The sequence below is a fragment of the Coturnix japonica genome, chromosome 4, assembly GCF_054131305.1.
Source record: "Coturnix japonica strain WE chromosome 4, WE-NBRP24, whole genome shotgun sequence".
In the NCBI taxonomy this organism is placed as follows: Eukaryota; Metazoa; Chordata; class Aves; order Galliformes; family Phasianidae; genus Coturnix; species Coturnix japonica.
Window position 1 is genome coordinate 81,669,638 of NC_140666.1, and position 23,990 is coordinate 81,693,627.

The window sequence follows — 23,990 nt, forward strand, 5'->3', positions numbered from 1 at the left end:
AATGATCTCAGACAACTCATCTGATCCCAACTGACAAGAGCTCATTAAAAATTAAAACAGTACATTACACCTTGATTTGCAGAATTGAACGACAACAAATTTCTTTCTAAATGTTAAATGTCTCTGTCTGGAAATACAAATGAATGCCTGATTTCCAATTACTGCCTTTCACAGCATTCTGTTTGCTCTAGACAAATGCACTTGCTGTATGCACTATGAGAAAGAGAGGATAATGGTATCACACGTTATTAAAGCTACATTACACACCTTAGTGCAACTGTAAAATCATGTTTTCAGCGTGTTTATGTCCTTGCCAAGCTTTACTCATTTATATCTGCATTCTTCACACTTAATGTTCTGAAGCTCAGTTCTTTATGGAAAATTTCAGGCAAATTGCTTAAGCATTTCATAAGTAGAACAGGATAAAACAAGTTGTTTGTCAGTGTTAAAAAGGAAGAACAGCATCTTGATTTCAGAAGTACTTAGGAGTAAAGGCTGAAGTCTGTCAAGAGGATGAACATCATGACAGGTACAAAGCTCTATGAAAATCTCAAATATGAGGTCAGAAGAAACCCTCAGAACAAACCCATCTCACTCAGCATTGCTGGACTAGAATTCAGCAGCAGAGAGGACTGCAGATGTGGTACGAGGGATGAAAGAGAGATCTGGCTGAGACAGGAGTGTTTTGGAAGTAGCACCAATGAAGTTGATGGCAGCAGAAGAAAAGAAGATTATGAGTCCCCAGGTCATACTCTGCCCTGGAGCCCAGAACAGAGAAATCTAATCTTTGGCAAAAACATCCTGTAGGACTGGTCCATGTAGATGACAGCAAGCCACTTCACTACCAGACTATCTTTTAGCCAAATGATAGAAATCTGCATGGAAGATTGCAAACCCTATGGAGAAACATATGGCTCAAAACTGCACAAACTGACATAGCCCTAATGCTTTTTTCAGTTTCACACCCTCCATTTTCACATAGCACAATAAACCACAGAAGCCATAACTGTGCCTAGAAACCAAGTCCTGAACAGTCAAAAAGGGTTATGGTTAGGAATATATATTCAACCTCAGATATGAATCTTCATCTTTTAAAGACTTTCACCTGCTTTAATCAGTATATGGACACAAATAAGGCTACATCTCTCATTTACTCCATATTACCTAACTGGTTCCAAACAAACAAAAAAAAACCCCAGTGTATGAGACTTCCTGCTCTTGGTCACTATAGAAGCCTGAAATAACAAAGGACCTAATTACACAATTTAGTAAGTGGTATGACAGGTGCTTGCTGTTCTCTGATTCAGACATTGTAAAGAGTACTGTGAAATAAACAGAACAATTTAAATACATAGACAACACTGATGGGAATAAATATTCCTAAAGAACAGATTTCAGCAGTTCCAACAATTACGTCTCAATTCAGGGAAAATGCTATTTCTTCAAAAAGATTCTTTGAAGGATTGTGTAGGACAAGAGCCAGAAGATGTAGATAAAAGGAAAATAAGAGAAACAGGAAGAATTTGTTGTGGTGTGGAGGTGGTTCCCCTCTCCTGTTTTTGATTTATTGTGTTCATACTGTTTTGGTGTTTGTTTATTTTAGCTCCTGTTCTTTAGTTTGGGTACAAAAGGGGCAATCCTTTCACCTTGGGCCCATATAACAATTCTCCATCCAAAGACAATCTACAAGAGTTTTCCCACAAAAACTATCAGCACGATTGACTCCTTAAGTACATTCAGCAACCCATTGCATTCATTTCACGAAAAAGAAACCTTTTGGATGAGCAAAAGAAAATAAATCTAGAGAGTTAATAATGCCTTATATTATCAATATCAGTTATTTAGTTGGTGAAAAAACAAAACAAAAAACCTAAGTCTATGTTCGGACTCCAAGCCAAAAGCACACATTATCATTAAGAATTCATAATAATAATGAATATTATTCCGCACAACTGGATTAAAAGAAAATTATCTCAAAAGACTTGATACAGAAACTTGTCACATCTGTAACTAGACACTGTTCCTGAAAATCAAACAAATAGCAGAAAAAAAATAGGATTTACTCAATAAATATTTGAGAAACAGGACAGAAGCACTGATTCTTGAAATCCTGTTTCTTAGAATTTGGGGAGGGTGTGGTGCAGGACAGCCTAGAGAGGAATTAAATTTGCAATCTTCTCTGAGCAGGATTAGAGGAGAATCAGATGAGAATTAGAGATTGGAGCTCAAGTTGTTATTTTGTCAAGCATTTTTGGTGTTGCCTCAATGAAAGCATGCAGGGCTGGATGTAAAACCACCAGATGAAAGGTGAGGAAATAAGCATTGAAGTGCATGTAAATATCCTGTTAGGCACTATTTGTGGTTTTAGGTGCCTGAAGCTGCCTCGCTGCCTCCCTGCCTTGTGTTTGAGTGTAAAATATAGTGACTAGGAGCACCTGTAGCACTGGCATAGGCTCAGAGATAGTAAAAGAGAGTAATAAGGTAATACACAGTGTTTGGAGAACTATGTGTGCATGAGATAAAAATTTCTCTTAGACAAAGAGTTTTGCTTTGTTGGTGTTTTTTTTTCCCCTAACAAGTTGTGATTCATTACAGAGCACTGTGGGGGCGTGAGATCTTTATGGTTCTTCAACAGCACATTAAGTATCTGGAAGCAGCCTGCTTTAACACGTTTTTCAATTAGCAGTTTGTGTTACAACCCTTTTTTCAAGATAACACCTTTGCATGCTTAGCGATGCCTTCTTGTTATCACACCTGCTTTCATACATCACAACAACACGGACAGTTCACAAGGGGAAAGAGAAAGCCAAGCCAAGGAAGCTTTCTCTTGCATTTCCCCATCACGTAGCCCCTCGATGGCTCTAGAAAGCTGTTCATGGCTAAGCTGTGTCCACCCAGAGCTCCAGAATGAGCTGCCCTCTCAAGAGGGCTTTGCTATACCAGCTGGGTACAGGTGCTCACTGCTTCTTGCAGCCCTGCAGCAACAGGCTATTACTGCTCCCCTCTTAAGTTCATATTCCATAGGTCAAGCAATTCAGCAAATCCAATCTGTCTTTATGCAGTAGGTCCCTATTTAGTTAAAATCACTAACACGGTCTAAAAAGCTAAAGTAGGACCATTTGAGATTTGTGTTCCTTTTTGAACCACAAACCTGCTGGTATTATTTGTAAACAACAGCTTGCACAGTGCCTTTGGCACAACGGAGAGGACAACATGCCTTTTCCAGCACTTCCTAAGGATCCAAAATCAAATAAAAAAATCTATAGCTGATACAGGACAGCAGGAAGAGTGAAATAACCCATGATTTTTCTGCTAATTTATGGCACCAGAGATGAAGTGTTATCCAGCAGAATGCAAAGCAACGCAAACATGTAAGATAAGCAATACAGCACAAGCACTCAGCACACCAGAACTCCAAGTCTTACCATATGCTTAATGCAAAATTCACATCACACAAACAAGCTTAGAACAAGCTAACCTCCTGTCCTCATCATTGTAATAAAATATTTACCAAATCCAAGTGCAGCTAGAAAGAAATCTCTGCTGAATTTTAGGAACTGCTACTGCAGCAATAGAAAGGCTATTTTTGTATGACTTCTAGTAAGACTGCAGTAAGAAATCTGCATAAAGGAATAGAGCCTTTTTTTTCATTACAATCTAATACTAAATCTAAAGTATTATGAGGTCTTCCAGTATGAAGTACTTAACTAATATTTTAAAAATCTTAATTTTTCAGATTGAGCTGTTACCTAACAAATGCCATCATCATCATAACTTCAAACTTAATATAATATAATTACATGAACATAAAGCATAATCTAAAATAAATGTTTAAACAGCGTTCTTTATAGCATTTCCAGGTAAACCTCAAATAAATATTCTCATGTCAATACCAGTGATTTAGTGACGCCACTTCCAGATGAAAAACAACTCATTTCAGATCTATGCTCCCCAGAACCCGCAGTCATCCCACCATACCTGTATCCTCTGGCATGCCTGTATTAACCCAGCTCTACCAGGACAGTGACACGAGCAATCCCACCATGTGCTTCAATGTCTTGGGGGCACGCAGTGGGATGAGAGGGCTCTGTGGCAGTGCGGTCATGAGCCTCTCCGGCACAAGTGCGGCTGGGGCTCAGATGACTCCTGCAGCACCCACGCACAGTCGGGAGGCGAGCCAAAGCCTCATGTAAAAATAGCACCCGGCAGAAAGCTGAAGGTTCGCACGTCCGCAGGGCATCCAGTGGTGGTCCACCTCTGGCAGGGACAAGGAAGGAGCACCTTTCAATAGCACTGTAGGGTGGCACTTCGGAAAAAAGGCTTAAAGAAGGAAAAACTTCAAACTGTCAGGCCAGGAATGAAAAACATAGTCAGCTGATAAGCTAAAAATATGGAATCTGGCATCAGAGGAGAAGCACCTCCAGCTGTCCCCCTTGGTACAGGCTGTCCCCATGCCCTATCACCATGGGCAGGAGGGCACGGCACTGATTTCGGAAGGAGATGCTGAGAGGTTACCCCTCTCCAGAAGGCAGTCACTGTCATAACTGGCAGCCAAAGATTTGTCCCCTGCTACCTCATATGGAGCTGGGACTGTGCATCTCTGGAATAACAGTGATGTATTGAGCTATTTAAAGCAATACTTGCTTGCTCAGTTAGCATGTGAATGTTCTGCGAGGGTTAAAAATCTGTACCTTTTGCTTTTGACTAACTTTGTGTAAAGGCAGAAAGGTAGACCGTGCACTGGGAAGGGACCAATAGCTTGGGGAGCAGCCTGGGTAAACTTGGAAGAAAGTACTGAGGCAAGAACAGGGCTGCATCTCTCTTTTACATGAAGATTTTAGTTTCTCTTGCAGTCATTAACAAAACATTACTCTCCCCCCCCCCCCCCCCCCCCCCCCCCGCTTTCCCCCATCCTCTCTACTCTTACAAAGCAGCCAAGAAACAGCTTCTTTCTTTCAGCAAACAGAAACAGCTCAGGGGTGTAAATGTGAAAATAGCATGTGTTGCTGCTGAGGAAGGGCTGGGAAGCAGCAAATTATGCAGCACTTTGCACAAGAGGCATAGCAAGTTCACCTCACTGTGCAGAATAAAGGATATTTTGCACTGAATCTTGTTGAAATCTACTGACAAAGTGAGTGAAGAACCATTCTTTTTTCAAAAAAAAAAAAAATCGAACAACCGAACAACAAAACCATCAATGATTCTAAAGCATTAACATGCAATTACGATCAAATCTGAAAGTTTCTCGAGGATGAGTCAGATGGTTCTTACTGAAAGGCCCATCAACAAAGGCAAAAATGAGTAAGTCTACCAAATTTTCAGAATGTTATTCATTTTTTTTTTCCTTACACTAAGTATATTTACATTTCTTAAGAGATAAATAAGAAAGCATTTTTTTGTTCATCCTGTGCTGACAATTGGGAAAGGCATAGGCTGTCTATACCAACAGCTAAAGAGCCCTGACTTAGAGATCCCTATGCTCTCCCTGGGATACATGGTCCAGAGCTTCCCAGGGATGCTGCCTGACATGGACGTAAAGCACATCTAAAGATCTCCACTCCTGAACACAAATTCTGCACGCTGAAACTAATCCAGCTTCCAAACAATGCAATGAACTACTTGGATTTGACTTCCTGTGCTTTTCCCAGAGGCTACCTCATCTTGGCAGAGACACAGAAGGCACTTTGCTGAGTAGTACTGCTCAGAAGGAAGGTAAATTAATAGACAGAAAAAGCTACAGAGCTGTACTGCAGCCTTTCCCTTCGTGTGCCAAGCCCTCTTCTTTGCAAGGCTAAATACTGTGCAACCCACATTTTGGTACTGTAAAATCATAACACAAGGACAACATTGGTGGTAGATGGTTGGACTAAATGATCTTTGAGGTCTTTTCCAACCTTAATGACTCTGTGATAACACAGTTGAACAGTGCACTAATTTGCATTTACAGTTCTGCTTGTAAGCTTAGAGCCTCTCCTAAGGTCTCATAACTTGGTTATGGAGGAGGTAGACTCCTACATCAGTAGCTGTGAGGTTTTTGATGGTGTTGCAGTGAAACTTCAACAGTAGGATCTGGCTTCATGGACACAACCCAATAGACCAGTGCTTCACAATTCTGTAATCCACTGACAATGGAAGGCAATAGCAAGAAGTCGCAGTGATGGCAACACAAGCCAGGCAGATAAGAACTGCTGGTATACAGGATCCATAAAACATAATAGGCTTCTCAAATCTCAAAGTTGAACACCTGCCATAATGCAAACAACAGTTCATTGTCCTTGCTATAGGAAAGTCCCTTGAATCCTCATGCAATTTCAGGTCCCATTTTGGAAGGCATAGCCATGCCCTCACTGCATCCTCACCACCCTTCTGCTTTAGGTTTTGTTTCAACAAAGGTACATAGCCGAGGTCAGTGCCTTTACTGATGGTTTTGCAAATGACAACCAGACAGCTTAAGAACAAATCCAGGCCATGCTGAAATGGATTAGCTGGCTGCAAGCTCTCTATAGCCTATGGTGCCATTGGTTGTAAATGGTATTTTTTTAAAGATTTCAGATCTGATCGTGATTAACTTGCTTTTTTCCTATACTTGCTTCCCGTTTCCCAAGGAAAGGGAAGTGCAGTAGAATGGAGGGAGTATACAATCTAATGCTCTTCTTGCTCTCCCATGCTCAGAGCTCCTTTTTTATCCATTTCAGCTTCTTTTCCATGGCCTTAGAAAACATTTAGAAAAAAAAAAAAAACCACGTATAAAAAAATTACTTCTTATAAGCAATCTGTAATTAACAAATTTTGCTTTAAGTATGCTGGAAAAATACAATAAAGCATCATATTTCATAGATTTTTCTCAACATGTCTTAAGGTATTTTTCTTCCTAAGTCACTGGCTGCAACTCTACCCAGGGCAACGTTTGATTTTCCATTAAGAACAGAATGATCTCAAATAATGACAACAAAAGCGATAAAACTAAGCATATCTCTTTGTGTAACGATACAGAATTTGGTAATGCTCAATCACTAGAACTAAGGTAAATTAAGTTTCCTTTTAATTATCATTGTCTATTAACTGAATTGAAGCAATCCACAGTGGTTGTGCTCCAAGTTGGCACTAGTGTAGCACAATCCTTGCCCTTGAGCACACACACAGATCCAAACAAAGAGGACAAACATATGGCAGAAGTAAAAACAAACAGTAAGAGGGTAAAGGTTTAATGAGATAAAGTAGGATAAGCAGTGCATCTACAGCTACACCCATGTCTTCCAACTTACTGCCCATCCTTTCTTGATGCCATCAAACACCCACTGGGACCAGTTCAACCCTGCCAAATATGTTCTGCTCAGAAGCAGCCTAAATTCAAACTGCTGGCTATCCAGCACTTCTGTCCTCAAGTCCACGGATGAGCAATCAATCATCTGCATAGCAATGAGATGTAGACACCAATATCTCTAATTGAAGAACACATGCAGCAAGTCAGAGAAAAATAACAATTTTTGTGTTGGCTTATTTTGTAGTACAAGGCACTGGAGTACAAGGTATTGAATGTGCTGCATATTTATAATGCAGAAAAGCTTCAAATGGGAGATGAGGTTGAGATTCCACTCTGAGTTTTGCATAAAGGATGGCACATAGCGGCGCATGTCCCTGAGATAACTGGGTCACGAGTCCTTTTCTGCTTCCTGATATTTGTTCAGAATAAAGAGTGTCCTTCATCCCTGAAATTGGTGCTGACAGCCCTTGTCTGCTGGCCAGCCCATCAGATGAAGGAAACCGAGCTAACACCTATGTCAGCTGCTTTCTCACAGGGGTCCCCCTGTAGAAGACCATAAACAATGTGCTGTCCCCTTTCAGTGCCCTGACTACACCAGGCTCCAGAATTCTCCAGAAAAACATACTAAGACATTCAAAACAGTGAGGGAAAGTAGCACAGCCTGCAATGCCTGTAACAGAGCTTTCATAATGACTCAAAGTACTACAAGAAAATAAATAAACAAATAAATGTGGTATAAAGAAATTTTTTTATAGAACTAAAATAAAAGAAACAAACAAAATTCCTGTTTCTATCTCATAGAATCACAGAGTGGCTTGGGTTGGAAGGGACCTTAAAGACCACGCATTTCCAACTTCCTGCTATGGGTTGGTTGCCCCCCACCCAATCAGGCTGCCCAGGGTATCATCCAACATGGCCTTGGGCACCTCCAGGAATGGGGCATCCACAACTTCTGTGGGTCAGTGTCATAGTGAAGCCATAACACACTGACACATCCAGAAGTTAGTTTGCTTAGTTATAAAGGTCAGAGTGAAAGCAGACATTTAACATTCTGGTTAGCAGCAAGTGACAAAGAGAGCCACGGAGATGCCACTCTATATCACACATTTTAGAAATGGACCCACAGTACAGGGAATCTGCCAGCCTTGTGCTACCAATGGGGATGGCTACCAACGAATGGAGCAGACATCAGAGAAAAAAATGTGATGCTTAAGTAGAGGTTATAAGGCAACACAGCAGAAAAGGTGCTGTGTAATATATACGTGCAAGGCAAACATTTAACAAAGGGTGTTAGTTACTAGGTCGGACACTACAGGGGACTACAAGGATTTGAGAAAGAGGGAAGGAAACTCAAACTCAAACACTCTGCTGAGTGCACTAAGAAGGAATGCAGTCAGGAAAAGAGGATGCACTGTGTTCAGGACAGGCATCATGGTGCTGTAATAAGAATTGCCCAGATAAAATTCAGAATCTGAGTGCAGAACTTTACGGAGGGGAGATCACAGGAGCAGAGTGAGGCAATAAATGACAGCAATCATGAGAAAGTACTCTCAGGGAACCTTGGAAGTTAGAAGAGGTAATTTATATCCATGGATACAGGAGGAATCAAACTACAGAACTGTGACATCGTGAGGATCACAAATAGTGCAAGAAAAATGACAGGCACTGCAAAGACGCCAAGATTATTTGGGGATATTTCTTCTGGGAGCAGATGAATGCATGGAACAGATACTTTTTTTTATGGACTTTTTTTTTTTTTTTTTGGGGGGGGGGGGGGGGGGGGCTGATGCTACACATACATAAGTAGAAGATGATCACTAAATATTAATTTATCATTGTTTTACACAAAAAGCTGGCATTTAAATAGTTCAATTTTTTTTTAATGCATGAAAATTTCCAGTGTTTAAGTAGAGAATAAAATTAATTATTAACTAAGTAACTAGACTTAAAGGGTCTTCATTTCTTCATTCTCTTCTGGAAAGTTATATAAGTATTTCCATGATTTTGCATTTATAAGCTACCTATTGTACAGGATCATCAAACAATAGTGTGGTTTTAGTGTTCTGTAGGAAAGAAAAAATGCTTAACTTTTTCACGTGTTACTGTAATATAGAAAACTAATTTCAGAAAAGTATAAAAGATAAAGATAGATAGATAGACAGACAGACCGACCAAGAAAACCCCACACGCTCTGAAGCAACTGATTTTGAGAGTTGAGAGAGCTGGGACTAAAGGGAAGGGAAGATTCTTGTACTTGAAACATCACACATATAAGGCCAGATCTGCAAGGCTGAAAATCTCTCCTTGCAGCCTTCTTACACTTGTTTCTTGCTGAGACCAGTAATAGAGCAGGCTGACTTGCAAGCTGACTTTTCACTGCGGACAGCTGGGAAATGCAAGGGAGCAACTTTAGTTCCTACTAACTTAGCCATAAATAGGAGAAAGGCTTCCAGTCTGATGCATTTCAGGTTGGGTGGGCAGCAAGAGACTTTCCCCTTCTTGTATTATCTCCTCTCCCAAATACACTAGGTGATTCTGGGGGGTGTTTAGGCACACCCAGTTGGATGGACACCTGGGGGCTTCCCAGAGATGACCACACAGACATTCTTGTTTGGGAAGCCCGAACACTTGGAAGAGGAATACAACTGGAATAAGTGACACGAACCCTACGAAGACTTGTAGAGCAACAACTCAAAGCATTTTTAAGGCATTTACTCTGTATCACCCAACAGATCTGATCATCTTCTGTTTCAAGAGTTTACTTCTTTGTTCTCCAAGAAAATATGACTACAGAAACTAACAGCTTTTTCAGGTGTTCTGCTCTTTTGGGGATTTGCTGCAAGATCATGCAGTTTAGTGCATCCCTGCTGCATGGCACCACTAGGACAGACATCCATGGCAACACAGAAACTACACTGTGCAAAGAAGAAGCTATAGCCTCCTGACTGTGGCAATCTGAAAAATTGATGAGTTTAAACCTGATAGGTCTAAATGAGATCTCCAGCTGGACATATGACCTGATGTTGCAAGAACAGCACTGCTCAGGTTTTCAAAGACAAGCATAGGTACTAAAATTTGTGAATTCCAAATATAAAGCCATAAATTAGAAACCTGCCCCAGAGGACAGAGGGGATTTGAGAAACATCCCACTTTCAGCCACTATGCTCAGGACAAAGTCTCTCCATGCCCACCGCACTGAACTCCCAACGATACTAGCTCACAATGACCATACCAGAAAAGAATTTTTTGCCTGCTTTCCTAATCCCATGCTCTATAGAGGGATGTAGTTGCAAAGTAGCAGGGCAGATCCAAAGCCTGCTTTAATAGATTAAATCTTGGATAACCATCACTGAGGAATTTGCCAACAGTATGAACTGCTGCTATTAAAGAAAATAAAATAATAATAATAAAAAAAAAAACAACAAAAACATGTAATCAGTGGGAATCTGACACTGTTGGACTTCACCCTGCTCCAAGTAATGCCCACCACTATAACTGCTATTGATTTGGATGGAAGAATTAATTTCTGATCTCAGCTAAGTTTTGATCTCAGCCATTCAGTTATCAAAGTTCAGTCTTTCTGCTATTTGTGTAAGGTTATAACATCTCACCAGCAGCATCTGAAATGCAATTATGTCTCTGAGATCTCATTTAATACCAAGAAAGAAAGCAAAAGGCTTTTTCCTTTTAATACTTTAACTCATATTCTTTATTGTTCCATTTTAGCTTAAGTAGCTCTGTAATTCACAACTTCCTCATTTTTTCAAGAGATAATTAAGAATCCCAGGACTCTATTATCAGTGTATCAGCAGGAACCTGAGATAACCAGAAACCTCAGAACACTCAAATACTACACACTGATTTGTCATTAGAGGAAATTTATTCAGTAGTTCCACAGCTTTCTATATGTGTAACCTGGAAAGGTCTCGCAATACAAGTGCCCTGAGGAGGCAGGTGCTGTCAGACAGATTCAAACACAGGGTGCAATTGATGGGCAGTAAACAATAGGCTGGAGCTCCCTAATTGTCCTATAATCATTTCTAGTATATCCAGAAGTTAGTGGAGCCATATTTCTGCCTGTCCCCTTGTCCTTGGGGCATAAAAACATAGAGAACATCGGCTAGAACAGAATACAGAGTAGAACAGCGCAGAACATCCTTTGTTCCAGGGACAGTCCTGGCTCCACACAGGAGCAACCAAAATTTAAGCCCTATGTCCAACAGCATTGTTCAAACACTTCTCAAACTCTGGCAGCCTGGGGCCATAACCACCAGCCTAGGGAAACTGCTCTATACCCAACCACCCAAAGATGCCCTAGGGAGGTTGTGGAGTCCCTTCTCTGGAAATATTCAAGACTTGCCTGGACGCCTACCTCTGCAACCTGCTGTAGGGAGTCTGCTTTGGCAGGGGGGTTAGACTAGATGATCTCTGGAGGTCCCTTCCAATCCCCACAATTCTGTGATGCTGTGACTCCCACCACCAGATCTGCAACCCCAACCAGGCAGTGTTCCTGCATCCTTCCTGCCCTTTTCATGTTGATATTTGCTTCCATCTGCATCACAGAGCGGAGAGGAACAAGTATGTTCTCTGGCTAGAAAATGAACAAGTGTTTGGAACCAGAAAAAAACAGTTCAGAACAAATTTCCATGGCTCATTTCTCTTCCCATTCCCTGTTAGAGTAACAACAACCATGCCTATTTGTTATAGCAACACCAAAAAGCAAAAGCAAAATAAAATAACATAGAGTAGTAATTTATCTTGCTAGTCAAGCCACAATGAATTACCACCAATCATTAATTACATTACAATGTATTAACATTCCATTAACACTATCTGAAATTGAGCTTCTATAAGCATTTAAAACAATAATTTAAGGACTTTTCCAAAGGTTTCTCTTTTTTTAATATATTATTTTCAAGGACTATAAAAATGTCTTGAATAATTAATGCTGCAACATAAAAATGAACTCTTCCTGGTTTTATTTGCTATGCTTAATTTGGCTTTAAGAGGGCATAATTACCATTTTATTGCAGTGATATAGTTATTTCAAATATATATTGGTATTAACATTATTGAAGCTAAAGTCACACATGAGAACATCTTGCATAGAATTAAATTGATATGAATCAAACTGTTCTTCATCCCCATCAGAAACAGCATCACATTGCCTCCATTTTCACATTCAGGCTACACAATTTCTGCAGACTCTTGTCTTTCAGCACTGCATTCATAGAAGAAGTGTCATGTAAACACAACCTTAAGCCTGGAGCCATCGTACTACATCTTGCATAGCTCTGCAACCAACATTTCTGCTGCCTTCTGACACATTTTTGAGCTGCAACAATAGTCCTTGAAAATGTCACTATGTTCACTGTGACAAGGAAACAAGAGAGAGGTGCTTGTATTATGCAGACAGCAGATGCTGGAGCTGCAAATTTCCATCTAGTCTGTGCATCCTGGCTGCTTTTGCAGGGAGATCTTGTTTGGGGAAGTGCTGGAAACTGGTGACAAAGGTCTGGTTTAGGGCTGGCTGAGCTCCAGCTCCTGCAGTCCTCACATTATCTGCATTAGCTTACTACAGCTTGCTGGAAAGGAAAATTAAAATGCAGTACTGTAGGATGGATTCAAAATTTGGTTTCTATTCACCAAGGGGAAAACTGTAAAATATGGTTGGAGGGCAGAACTGAAGTGCACTTCTCTATTCAAAGCAAAAGAAAGCAGAGGAATCCACTTTAAGACACTTCTAATATGAATTGGCTGTAACTGAAGTCCTCTTTCAAGATGAACCTAAGATCATAGCCAAGGCCTCGTAAACACAAGCTGTACAAGCAAACCTTTATTTTTCTCTGTCTCAAGAGATCCCTCACCTTCTGCCTATCCCCAAACAAAGAGAAGCCAAGATTTCCTGCAAGCAGAGGCTGGTGATCACTACCTAACCCTCCAGCAGATGTGGGTCACACGGCAGGAAGGCACAGTCAGCTTCATCTGCTCACAGTCTGCTCTACTTGCCAATAATCCCAAGGACTGAAGTCTGTAATGACAATGTACTAAGACGACGATTATGTAGGACACAAGTAGCTATTCCTTGACCTATATTCTGCTGAAAGGAGTCTCTGTTTTGCTGTCGTTGACATAGCCAGTCAGGACTCTGCTTGGGACACTTGATACTTAATGCTTGGCCAGCTGGTATTCTGGAAAAGTTGGAGAGATTATATTTGGCAGAATGAGACCTGACAGCCTTACTGTCCTGCAGCACTGCAGAACACAAGAGCTCTTTTTACTCTGCCCCATATCAGGACACAATCTGCTCTACTCCCCAGATATCACACAGAAACACAGGTTTTAATAAGAGAGCATCCCAGAAAGATCAAGTAATCCATACTATTGCAGCACATTTCTAGTGTTTACTTCACACACAAAAAAGAATATAGGCAAAGATAATTCACCTCCCAAGCCAAACACCCAAAGTAAATGATGACTAAGATGGTAAATACCAATTCCATGGCATCCTAGTTCTCTCTGTCATTTAGAGCTACAGAATTAAGAGACAAATCTGCTTTGTGATGAATAATATCAACATTTACTCTAGAATGATTTGCTTTTCTGCACTGCTGAGCACTATCAGTTTTCAAAGCCTTTTATTTTTAATAGCATCTCTCTAGGAACAGGTATGAATTTCAAAAATTTCCTTAAAAAATGGACTTGAACATAGTTCTATGTGAACTACCTAAGAAAAACAGGGTCTAATGAAGTTAATCTGATCAAGCTAGAAGAAGTGAATATCAATTTCATATTCAAAGCACGATATCTAACTCTGAAAAGACTGACGAGGCCCTCAGGGTATGAAAAATGATAGGATGTGATTGAATTATCGCAGCAAATACAGTTCCTTATATAAAAGCTAGAAAAAGGACACAGTAAGGGGCTAACATGTTAAATAAGCACAGGACTAGGAGCAATTCCTTAATCCAATCAAATTCTTACATTTCTAATAATTTAGCGACAGCTGTCATTGATGCTGTGCAAAATGAGCCATCTTCTGGAAGTGTTTCTCTCTGCTCATTAGCCACCATGCTCTCAGCCAGTGAGATGCTAGGTGCCAAAAGCATAAATCTTTAAATTAGTCATCGTGACTTGCAGAAACCCTTAATTTGAACTAACTTCCAGAGTCAGTCATTCTCTTGACATTTTTCATATTGTCAGTCACAAATCAGTCCCCTCTCTTTAAGTTGCTCTACCTGCAGTACTTTCCTATATCATTAAGCATTGGAAATCCCAGTGCTATTTCAATTGCAGTATCTCTTCTAGCACTGAGTTAAAGTAGACTTGAAGTGCCCAGCCAAAGATGGGAATGACATGCACTTATGCCCCGAGCCATACAGCTTAATTACCCGCATCATGTAACAGCTTCTCCAGCCTACACCACACTGACAACCAAAGTCAGACAGGCTTATACTATACTGAATATCACTGATTTCATAATGTCAATGGTTTAGACAGTGTTATATTTCCAAAGCATTACGAGAAAGACTAATATTTCAAATCGCAACTGTAACCATTAAAAAATGAGTTTTCAGCTCTTCACCCCATGAAAAGGTGAAATTTCTGTCTTCCCTTGTCTGCTGGGATAAGGAGCCTTCTCATGTAACTTCAGGCAACTAAGACTTAGGAAAGCTGTTAAAGTGGGCTTGCATTAAAATACCCCATACAACCTGACCTAGTGAGTGGTAATACCACCCATATCAGGGATATGGAACTGGATGATTTTTAAAGATCCCACCAACCCAGGCCTTCCTATGATTCAAGCAACAGAAGCTTCCCAGCATGCAAGCAGATCCCCAGCATCAGACACCAACTAACCATCAGCTGCTATAGAAGCCCCTTTGGAGGTGCCTCCTTCCAACAGAATTTTTGATCAGCTTAGGCCTGACATACCTCAAATTATGAGATAAACCCATACCAGAGTGTGTAAGTGCTCTTTGCTTTCTGTGTGTGTTTAGAATTGTTGGGACTCTGAATTCCTTTGTTACAAATGTAAACCATGTTGATGATTCAAACATATCCTGGTCCTCCTCTTCCATGCTTTTTGCCATTCCAAAGTCCCCATAAAGAAAAGAAAAACAGCTTTTGAACCACACAAAAATTTGAGAACTATAAACAATTAAACCAATATCATGGCTTTCAGAAGGTAGATTTTACAACAACCTATGGAGGTTGCCAACACCTCTGTATCAAGTTTTCTATCCACCACTTTACCATAGAATCATAGAATCACTCAGGTTGGACCTTAAAGGTCATTGAGTCCAACCATGACTTAACCAAACTAACCTAACTATCAACCCTCTGCTAAATCATGTCCCTGAGCACCACATCCAAATGGTTTCTAAACACATCCAGGGATGGTGACTCAACCACCTCCCAGGGGAGTCTATTCCAGTGCTTAACAACCCTTTCTGTAAAGAAGTTTCTCCTGATATCCAACTTAAACTTACCTTGGTGCAACTTGAGACCATTTCCCCTCATCCTGTCACCTGCCACCAGTGAGAGAAGAGACCAGCCCTGCTCTCACTGTAAGCACCTTTTCAGATACTGGAAGAGAGCAATAAGGTCTCCACTCAGCCTCCTTTTCCCAAGGCTAAACAGACCCAGTTCCTTCAGTCTCTACCCACAGGGCATATTTGAGGTGAGGTCTCACCAGTGCTGAGTACTGGGAATCAATGCACTGTAACACCTTCTGACTTGTGTGCTATTTTTCCCCTTCACATACATCTAGATGATTATGAACTTTTAATTACAAATCATCTCAATTACTGGCTATTTAATTTTCCTCTGCAAACATGAACCCAACAACAGTCTTCCATGTTTCTGGATGGTTGTACCAATAGAGTGCACAGCAATATGAACATGAGTGATGAATAAAAAAAATTTAGTGCAATATTTCAGTTGTATTGAAGTCAACTGAAATAATCCAATGTTTAAAGTCAAAGACCTTCAAATAGATATCTATCCTAATGGATTTTGCAGGTCAAACTACCAACTTTTTGGAGAAAGGCTCGATTTCTTCACATAAACTATATGATGCCAGTTTTTGTTTGCTGAAATAATACTGACAGTAGCAATGGAAGCTTACTCAGAAAAATAGCAATTTACAAACAAAAGCACTCAGCCAGACCACAGTGTACAACACCCCAGGTAACAATATTTTATTTATAAAAAAGGTACTCTTTATAATGGTTTAAGCATCCATCCCTCTTGAGCAGAAACTAACAATACTTAGCATTATATAATGAACAGGAAATATCTTTAATCTCTTAGTTTTAAAATTAGGTGATGGAAAAAGGAAGTCTCTCTCTGAATAAATGTTCCCACAATGTTACAAACTCTTATTTCCACATTCTGAATATTCAAGAAGTAAATGCTAATTCACATGAAAACCATGTCTTTAATGTAGACTCTTAAGAAATCTTTATAGATTAATTGGAGGGGGAAAAAAAACAAAGATGCTGGCAAACACAGACATCACCCAGAAGACAGAGAGAAAGAGGTAGGGGAAAGAAAAACACGCCAAGTCTAATCTCCATGAGAAAAGAAGATTTACAGGCTACCTGCAATGAAGAAATAACTGAAAGCAGTGACTGACTCAGGAGATCTCCGAGCCTGCTATTCATAACAAAAAATGTTTTTTCTTCATGTTTGTTTCTTAAAAAAATAATATTTCAGAAGGAACACCTGCAACCATTATTATGTTAATAGTTGTTAACATTGTTAATTATCGTTAACTATGTTGTATATTATTATTGCTAATTATGTTAACATATTGTTAATTATTCTTCCTAACCAAAAGAAGTGCCTAAATGCTGATTAATCATTTGCAAACAGTAAAAAATATATTAAAAAAAATGATAATCCAAAAATCAATGTCGTATCATTCTATGATGAATAGCTACTACTTTAAAAATCCACAATTTGTTGATAAAATGTCCTTTCGTAAAGGTGGTGTCTTGGAGGTTTCCTATAAGTATGGTAATATTTTACTAATAACTGCAGCAGTACAGTGGAATTCAGTATGGCGTTCAAGAGTTCAACATTTATTTACCAAGTGATTGGGCCAACCCTGGTTCTGAGTTCCACTTAACAAGGCTTATAATTGTTTCTTCTCCAGATATGCAGCCAATCTGCCCTTTATTAAAGCAGTATGACAACAATGCCCCAAGGATTCTCCAGCAAAATGACATTGCCACACATTTCCCATTTCTGTATTTGATCTATTAATAATTACTGGAAACTAGCAAGATACTGAAAATAAACTATTTTTAATTAAGCTGAAATTGACTGAGATTATTTTTTTCATTCACAATGTACATCCTGTTTTAAAGCAGTAACATGTGCAAAGCTAGCATTATAACTACTGCTTTAAAACGCATTTGTCTACCTACACAGCAAGATTTATTTTGCTTAAAAATGACCCAAACCCTTTCAAATACACTCAGGTCCACTCAAAGACTTCAGTATGACTATATGCTAATCCTGTATTGTATCCTGTCATGTATTAAATCCAGTTATTAGTTTTATGAAGAAAATTTTAAAAAATCTGATATATTTAAAACTGATAATCTTCTCTATAATCTTTCACAATCATTTCACAGATGGTTTTTATGTTTATGAGATTCTACCTCTCCTAGATAGATTCCTAAGAATTTACTTGTTTTACATTCATTCCACAGGAAAACACTGGTCTCGAGATTCAACTTGAAATCAATACATGATCTTAAAAGCAGCCTAGTTGTAGTAATAACATATAAAATCAAAATTTAAAAGCTGGGTACTCTGTTTTGCAGAAAAAAAATTACAGAACGTTGGAAATATATTGACTTTTTTCCCCAGGTCAGCTTTGTAAGATTACATCTCTTAATTATCTGTTGCAGAACAGGAAATACGACTCTTGAATCCTCTCAGCTGTTCAGTTAATGACGTGCAAAATTAAGTGTGACCCCTTACAAAACATGGACACACACATCCTGAGACATGGCTACAGTTTTAAGACAGTCATGTTAGCTCTCAGCTGAGATATCATTGTGCTACAGAAGAATTATTTCCATTGAAAGCCTGTCTACAGGTGTTTTGGTTTTTTTTGTAAGTGATGCAATAGAATTTCAGAAGTGTTGCCTTGTTCTTCTGCTCCAGTTTTAAATAAAAATTTAATCATGCCAAAATCAAATTTAGCACTCACAGAGACTATATTTAGACCCACAGAATCACATAGGCTGGGAGGCACCTCTGGATGTCATTGTGCCCAGCCTCCCGTTCCACAGATTCCCCTAGATCAGGTTCCTTAGTTCCGATCTGACGGAAGGACAGAAGGCCACGACTTCCCCTGACAACCTGTTCTGGTGCTTTACTTTTGGGGCTTCCCCCCCCGCCTCTTATGCCAGTCTGAACTTCCAATACTGCAGACTTGTCAGATTGACTCTTGTTTTTTCTGTCATAGGAAGAGGCTGCCTCCATCTTCTTTCCAGAACACCAGGAAGGAGTGGAAGACAGTGCTTCAACATCCCCCACAAATAAATCTTCTGTCTCAAACTACTAACATGAACATCCCCACAAGTGCATGACGATGCTTTACAGCAAGGAGACTGCAATCAGGCTCCCAAATTCATATTTAACATCCATGGAAAAGTAGCCTGGCATTCAGTGCTCCAAGTTAAAGGTGTTTGGCAGCATCTTTGCTCATCTCAGTTTTTACAAGGCCATTTTCCATCATAACATTTTACTACACAATTAATGAAGTAAAACTTTACTCTGGAACTGCCATAATGTACTTGGGATTTCCAGAGAAGGGGAAAGCCAACATTTCTGTTCTGAACTTGTAGTTTTAAACCTCTGGATTCTTATAAAGCAGAATCTAACTTTGGGTACACTCTAATAAATGGATTATTATTTTCAGATGCATAAATAACTTTCTTATCTCACAGTGCTATCAGTGTCATAGTGAAGTAGGGGAGAAATGCCATCATTTTAAGTTTATGCATATGCCAAACATATGAAAAAACTGATTTGGCTTAAAAGTCACACACTTGACAATGCACTTTCTGGGGCCAGAACTTAGAAAAGTATTAATTTTATTGTGACAGTAACTACAGACCCCACTAAACCACATATGATATGGAGCATAATCTTAGGCACAAGCTTTATTATTCACACAGTACAGTAGTTCCCTTTCAACTCAGATGCTTGGAGTACTGCTCTCCTGTGTGTTGAAATTTGGCTGACTCTTCCACATAGGAAGTGGGAGTTTGAAACAGCTTCAAAATACTTGAGGTTTTAGATTAAGTACCATCAATGGGAGATCTAAGATGCATAAATCTTTTTTCTTTTTTATTTAATCTAGTTGTAGATGTTTTAATTGCAGAAAGTGGTTAGAAAATTTCACTATTTTTTAGATCTCCTCATCTCATTCCATGTATGAGCAACACAAAGCCCTAAGAGCAAAAGAAAAGAGGCTCCACTTCATATTTTACTTTACAAACATAAATAATGTTGTGTGTGCATTCTCCTCCAATTTTCCTGCATGCGCACATGCTCTACTTGATAGCTCAATCTCAGGGGTAAGCATAGAGTAAAATACAAAACCATTTAAAATTCCAGTGATACACTAAAACACCTTGTTCAGAGGAAGAATAACACATTAATGTTGCCATGCAGCCACTTTTCCAGGATATTAAAGGAAGAATAATCTAAGGAAAGAAAACTTACAGATTACCATATTCCTATTACTGGTTGGTAATGACTTAGAATGGCACACACCAGAAACACCAGCAAAATCCATTTCATGCCACTTATCAACTTTAGCGTTACAAGGAGAAAGAGAAACAGGGCAGCAGCAACATGCCCAGCACTAAACATCCACAAACCTGGGTGCGATCAAGGGGCCAGAAGTATCTCATCAGCGTGACAGGTACAGAAAGACCCAAAACTGACCCCATCTACTTGGAGCATTAAATTCTGAGCTGCTGGGTCTGCCTGCACAGCTTTTGCCACAATGCTTAATTTCCTAGCCCATAGGCAACAGATAGAACAGATGTTACTGAGATGACATAGTGCATTAGGTTATCTGTTTAATTATGATGTGGAAAATGTGTCACACTCAAAATAGTTTCCTTTTTTAAAATACCAATGTAGTGACATACTTTATTGTAGATTTATTTGCTTATTAATTTTATTCTGAGTAATAATCAAACTTTGTTCTTGCTTCATAGCTACAGTTTTTTTTATGTGCTTCTAACGTGCCCTGTAGTTTTCTCAAGATGAATAAACAAAACCATTATCTGAAAACGATGTTTAAATATTTAATGTCCTAGCATATTTTATCTACTATTTGCTTGCATTAAATGACATAAACACCTGCATCCTTCCAGAAGAGGTTATTCAGCTAATTATTTGTAACAGAGTACTTCATAAATAAAGGGGCAGGGGGCTCAGTTGTAAAGAATAACATTTCGGTATCTACACCTGCAGAAGGAACTTAAAGCAATGTAGCAATGGTCTGTGAGTAACACTGAAGTCTCCAACATTTAAAATACTTGAGTCAAACATTCTCAGAAAAAAAGAAAAGGTTCTTCAAATTTTAAAGTCTAACACACGGAACAGTTTTTAATAAATACAGCAGTTTGTAAGCCGGAATTTATCATAGTTTCTCATAATTCAGTAGGGCTATAAGCAAAAAAGAACACAACCAGTCTTGAATTTTAAAATTATTCTAAAATTGATTCTTCAAATATTTTTGAGATGAATAACTTTTAAAGCATCACAATGAGCACTAAAAATGAGGAATTTGGTCAAGCAGTAAACAAGAATAATGCCCATTCCAAAACAAAGGCACAATAAAATGCCTACTAAATTTAATGCATTTGTGGATTGGCAGAGATTCTGAAGCCCTATTAACTTGAAGCATGTATTAGTAAAATTAATCCTCTTCAATAAAGCTGCACTTCTTTGATAAGTCAGCATCCCTAGCATTAGAATGTTTGCTTTCTTGAGACTCTCTGGACATGCATAAGATAAATGTAGTCTTCTAGCGCCTTATTCTGATGTTCTCCCACAGCATATTTTGACAGCCATTCCCTATGGGGGCTGTAAAGCTTGAAGGTTGCCTCTTGTTTCATCTGGGGCTTCACAAGAATAGCTCTGAAGATAAGCTCCAAGTTATTTCTTAAAACAAACTGCAAATTCTACAAAATTTGGAGTTTACCTTTCAATATATTCCTGTTTTGTGCCCAGTTAAAGCTTACTATGTGTATGATGCCAAGGGTGCCCTGTGAAAAACCACAGAGTGGATTAAATCAGAAGGGACCCTAAAGATCATCTAGCTCCAGCTCCCTCATGTTCAGCAGTGTTGCCACCTAATATGTCAGGCTGCTCAGTGCCCCATCCAATCTGGGAAGACTTCACTGCTGCCACCCAGTACCTGAAGGGAGTTTATAAACACAGGGAAGACTAACTCTTTACACAGTGCAATAGAGATAGGAAGACGAGGGGGATGGCTAGAAGAAGGGAGACCTTAGTTAGATGTTAGGCAGAAATTCTTTACTCAGAGGGTGGTGAGCTGTGGGTACCCCATCCCTGGAGGTGCTCAGCACCAGGTTGGATGGGCCCTGGGCAGCCTGAGCTGGATGGGTGAGGGGATAAGCAGCCCATGGCAGAGGGGTGGAACTGGATGGATTTAAAAATCCCTTCCAACCCAAACCATTCCTGTCCCCAGGAGATACCTGATTTTCTTTACAGATACAAAGTGATCACAACCTGAAGACAAACACATGAATACAGGATCTTGATGTTGCCACACCTATGTAGGAAACGTTAGGTGACAGTCAGTGTGATGCACCTGGGTCACGGTTTCATTGAAACCCTGTGGTTGCTTCAACTAATTTCTAACAGAAACATTATGTGTGGCTTGGAGCAGGTCCACCTTATGTAGACAGATTTTCCCAGTAAACAAGTTTGACTCAGCACAAGCCCTCAGGACTGAAATAATCTCCCCCCAGTAACTAAGCTCTCAGCTCACTGGGGAGGTCAAAAGCTTAGAGGTATTATCAGTCTGAATCAAAAATACTTTCCAAGTTACTTATTATATTAATGCGAGCACAACTGATGAAAACTGAAGAAATTAGCTCTTCATCTTATTTCAGTTGGACTATGAAGATCTTCAGCCATCTGACACCCTTCAGCAAAGCACAGGCATCATTTTGTTTCAGTTGCTGACCCAGCCTAGTGTTTGCATCCTGCTCCTATTGCTATACTGGCTTACTGGTTAGGAAATGGCAATGGATAAGCACATCAGGGGCTTTGCCCTTTTTCTGCAAAAGGCACTGACCTTCAGCGTGAGGAAAATATTAGCTTAACCCTGCCCCTAGAGCAAAGAGCTGCATGTTATCTCCTTGATGTTATGTCACCTCTAAACAGCTTGAAACAACAGGCAAGTGACAGTGGCAGCTGCTGGCAGGGCTCTGCTGGGAAATGTGTGCTGCGAGCTGCAGATTCCTTGGTGGGGCTGCACAGCTGCAGCTCTGGTGCCAGAGCAGGCAGCCTTTGCGTGTAAAATAAAGCAAAAAACAAACTCACGTTTTCCAGGGTTGGAATTGTTTTGTGGAACTTTTTTTCTTAACTGGTTTATGTGCAGTCTTATTTGACAACTGACATTGGATGTAATCCTGATTTCTTTATAGGAATGAAGTCTCATGGATATGATCCAGATAGAAACAAAACTTAAAGAGAATATCGGGGCTGCCTAGGACATGGCATTAACAGCAGAAGTCAGCCTAATTGCAGTCAGTTATACTCAACTCCAATTCTTTCTTTTCTTTGTTCATCCTTAAGCCACTGGAAAACCTAAAAACTGGATTTTATTTTCCGAACTTGGTGGAAAGCAACAAACAAGAGTTAATTTTCTTTTCTTACTTCTGAAGAGAAACGTCAGTCACTTATGTCAGTGCCAGAAAAAGCCCAAAACATGTTGAGCTTATACATAGAAAGACCAAGTGATTCAATGGATGTGAGGCTTTGCTATTCCTCATACTTTTCCTCTTGACCAGTCTTACCAAACAAGTCACAAATCTATTCTCAGCTACCCTATATAGGAGGAGCTCCTTCCACAGCTCCCTACACAGGAATTAACAACTCACTTCTCTTGTGAGAGCTCTGCATCCAAATGATGAAGTGTACTATTAAAAATCTAATTACATTTATAAAAATATGCAACATCAACATTGCTATAATGAAATTCTACCAAAAGGAAATCCTGACACTATAAATGTGAAGAGCAAGCCATGCAATCCAAAAACTGAAGGAATTCTAGAGAAAACGCAGGAGAAAATTCTGGAGTTTCCTTCCATTTTGGGAATAAAAAAAGTACAGCTGTTTGTGCAGTACATGACACAGAGCCTCCTTGCGAAAGCATGCAGGCTAAATAAATCACAGCCAGATGAAATATAGGGAAAATTTGTAACAACATTAATTACCCTCTTGATTGCACTATTTGTATGTAGAAAAGCTTTCCAAAGTTTTATCGCATTAATGACTTCCTTAGGGCATAATATCTCAGAACGCTTACACTGAGGTATGCAACAAACAGTGTGGGGAAGCTGATAAAAAGAAACCTTGTAAGCTAACAGTGAGACATAGTAGTCATCTGAGGCATAGCAATCTTGAAGAGATCACAGCCCATAGGCAA

At 39.5% G+C, this 23,990-nt stretch overlaps 1 protein-coding gene across 31 annotated transcripts in view; it reads right to left on the reverse strand.

The window, feature by feature from the left end:
- The window catches only part of ABLIM2 (actin binding LIM protein family member 2), a 133,827-nt gene that overhangs the window by 100,654 nt on the left and 9,183 nt on the right, over positions 1 to 23,990 (reverse strand). For 2 of the 31 annotated variants that reach the window (XM_085547417.1, XM_085547410.1), the window contains exon 1: positions 3,979 to 4,372. The exons of 28 other annotated variants lie outside the window; for them this stretch is intronic. In XM_085547417.1, coding sequence (XP_085403543.1) covers positions 3,979 to 3,994 — 16 coding nt within the window. In that variant the 5' untranslated portion in view covers positions 3,995 to 4,372. Of the gene's footprint in view, positions 1 to 3,978; positions 4,373 to 23,990 lie in introns of those variants that run through there. One more of the 31 variants, XM_085547406.1, reaches the window with a different exon arrangement.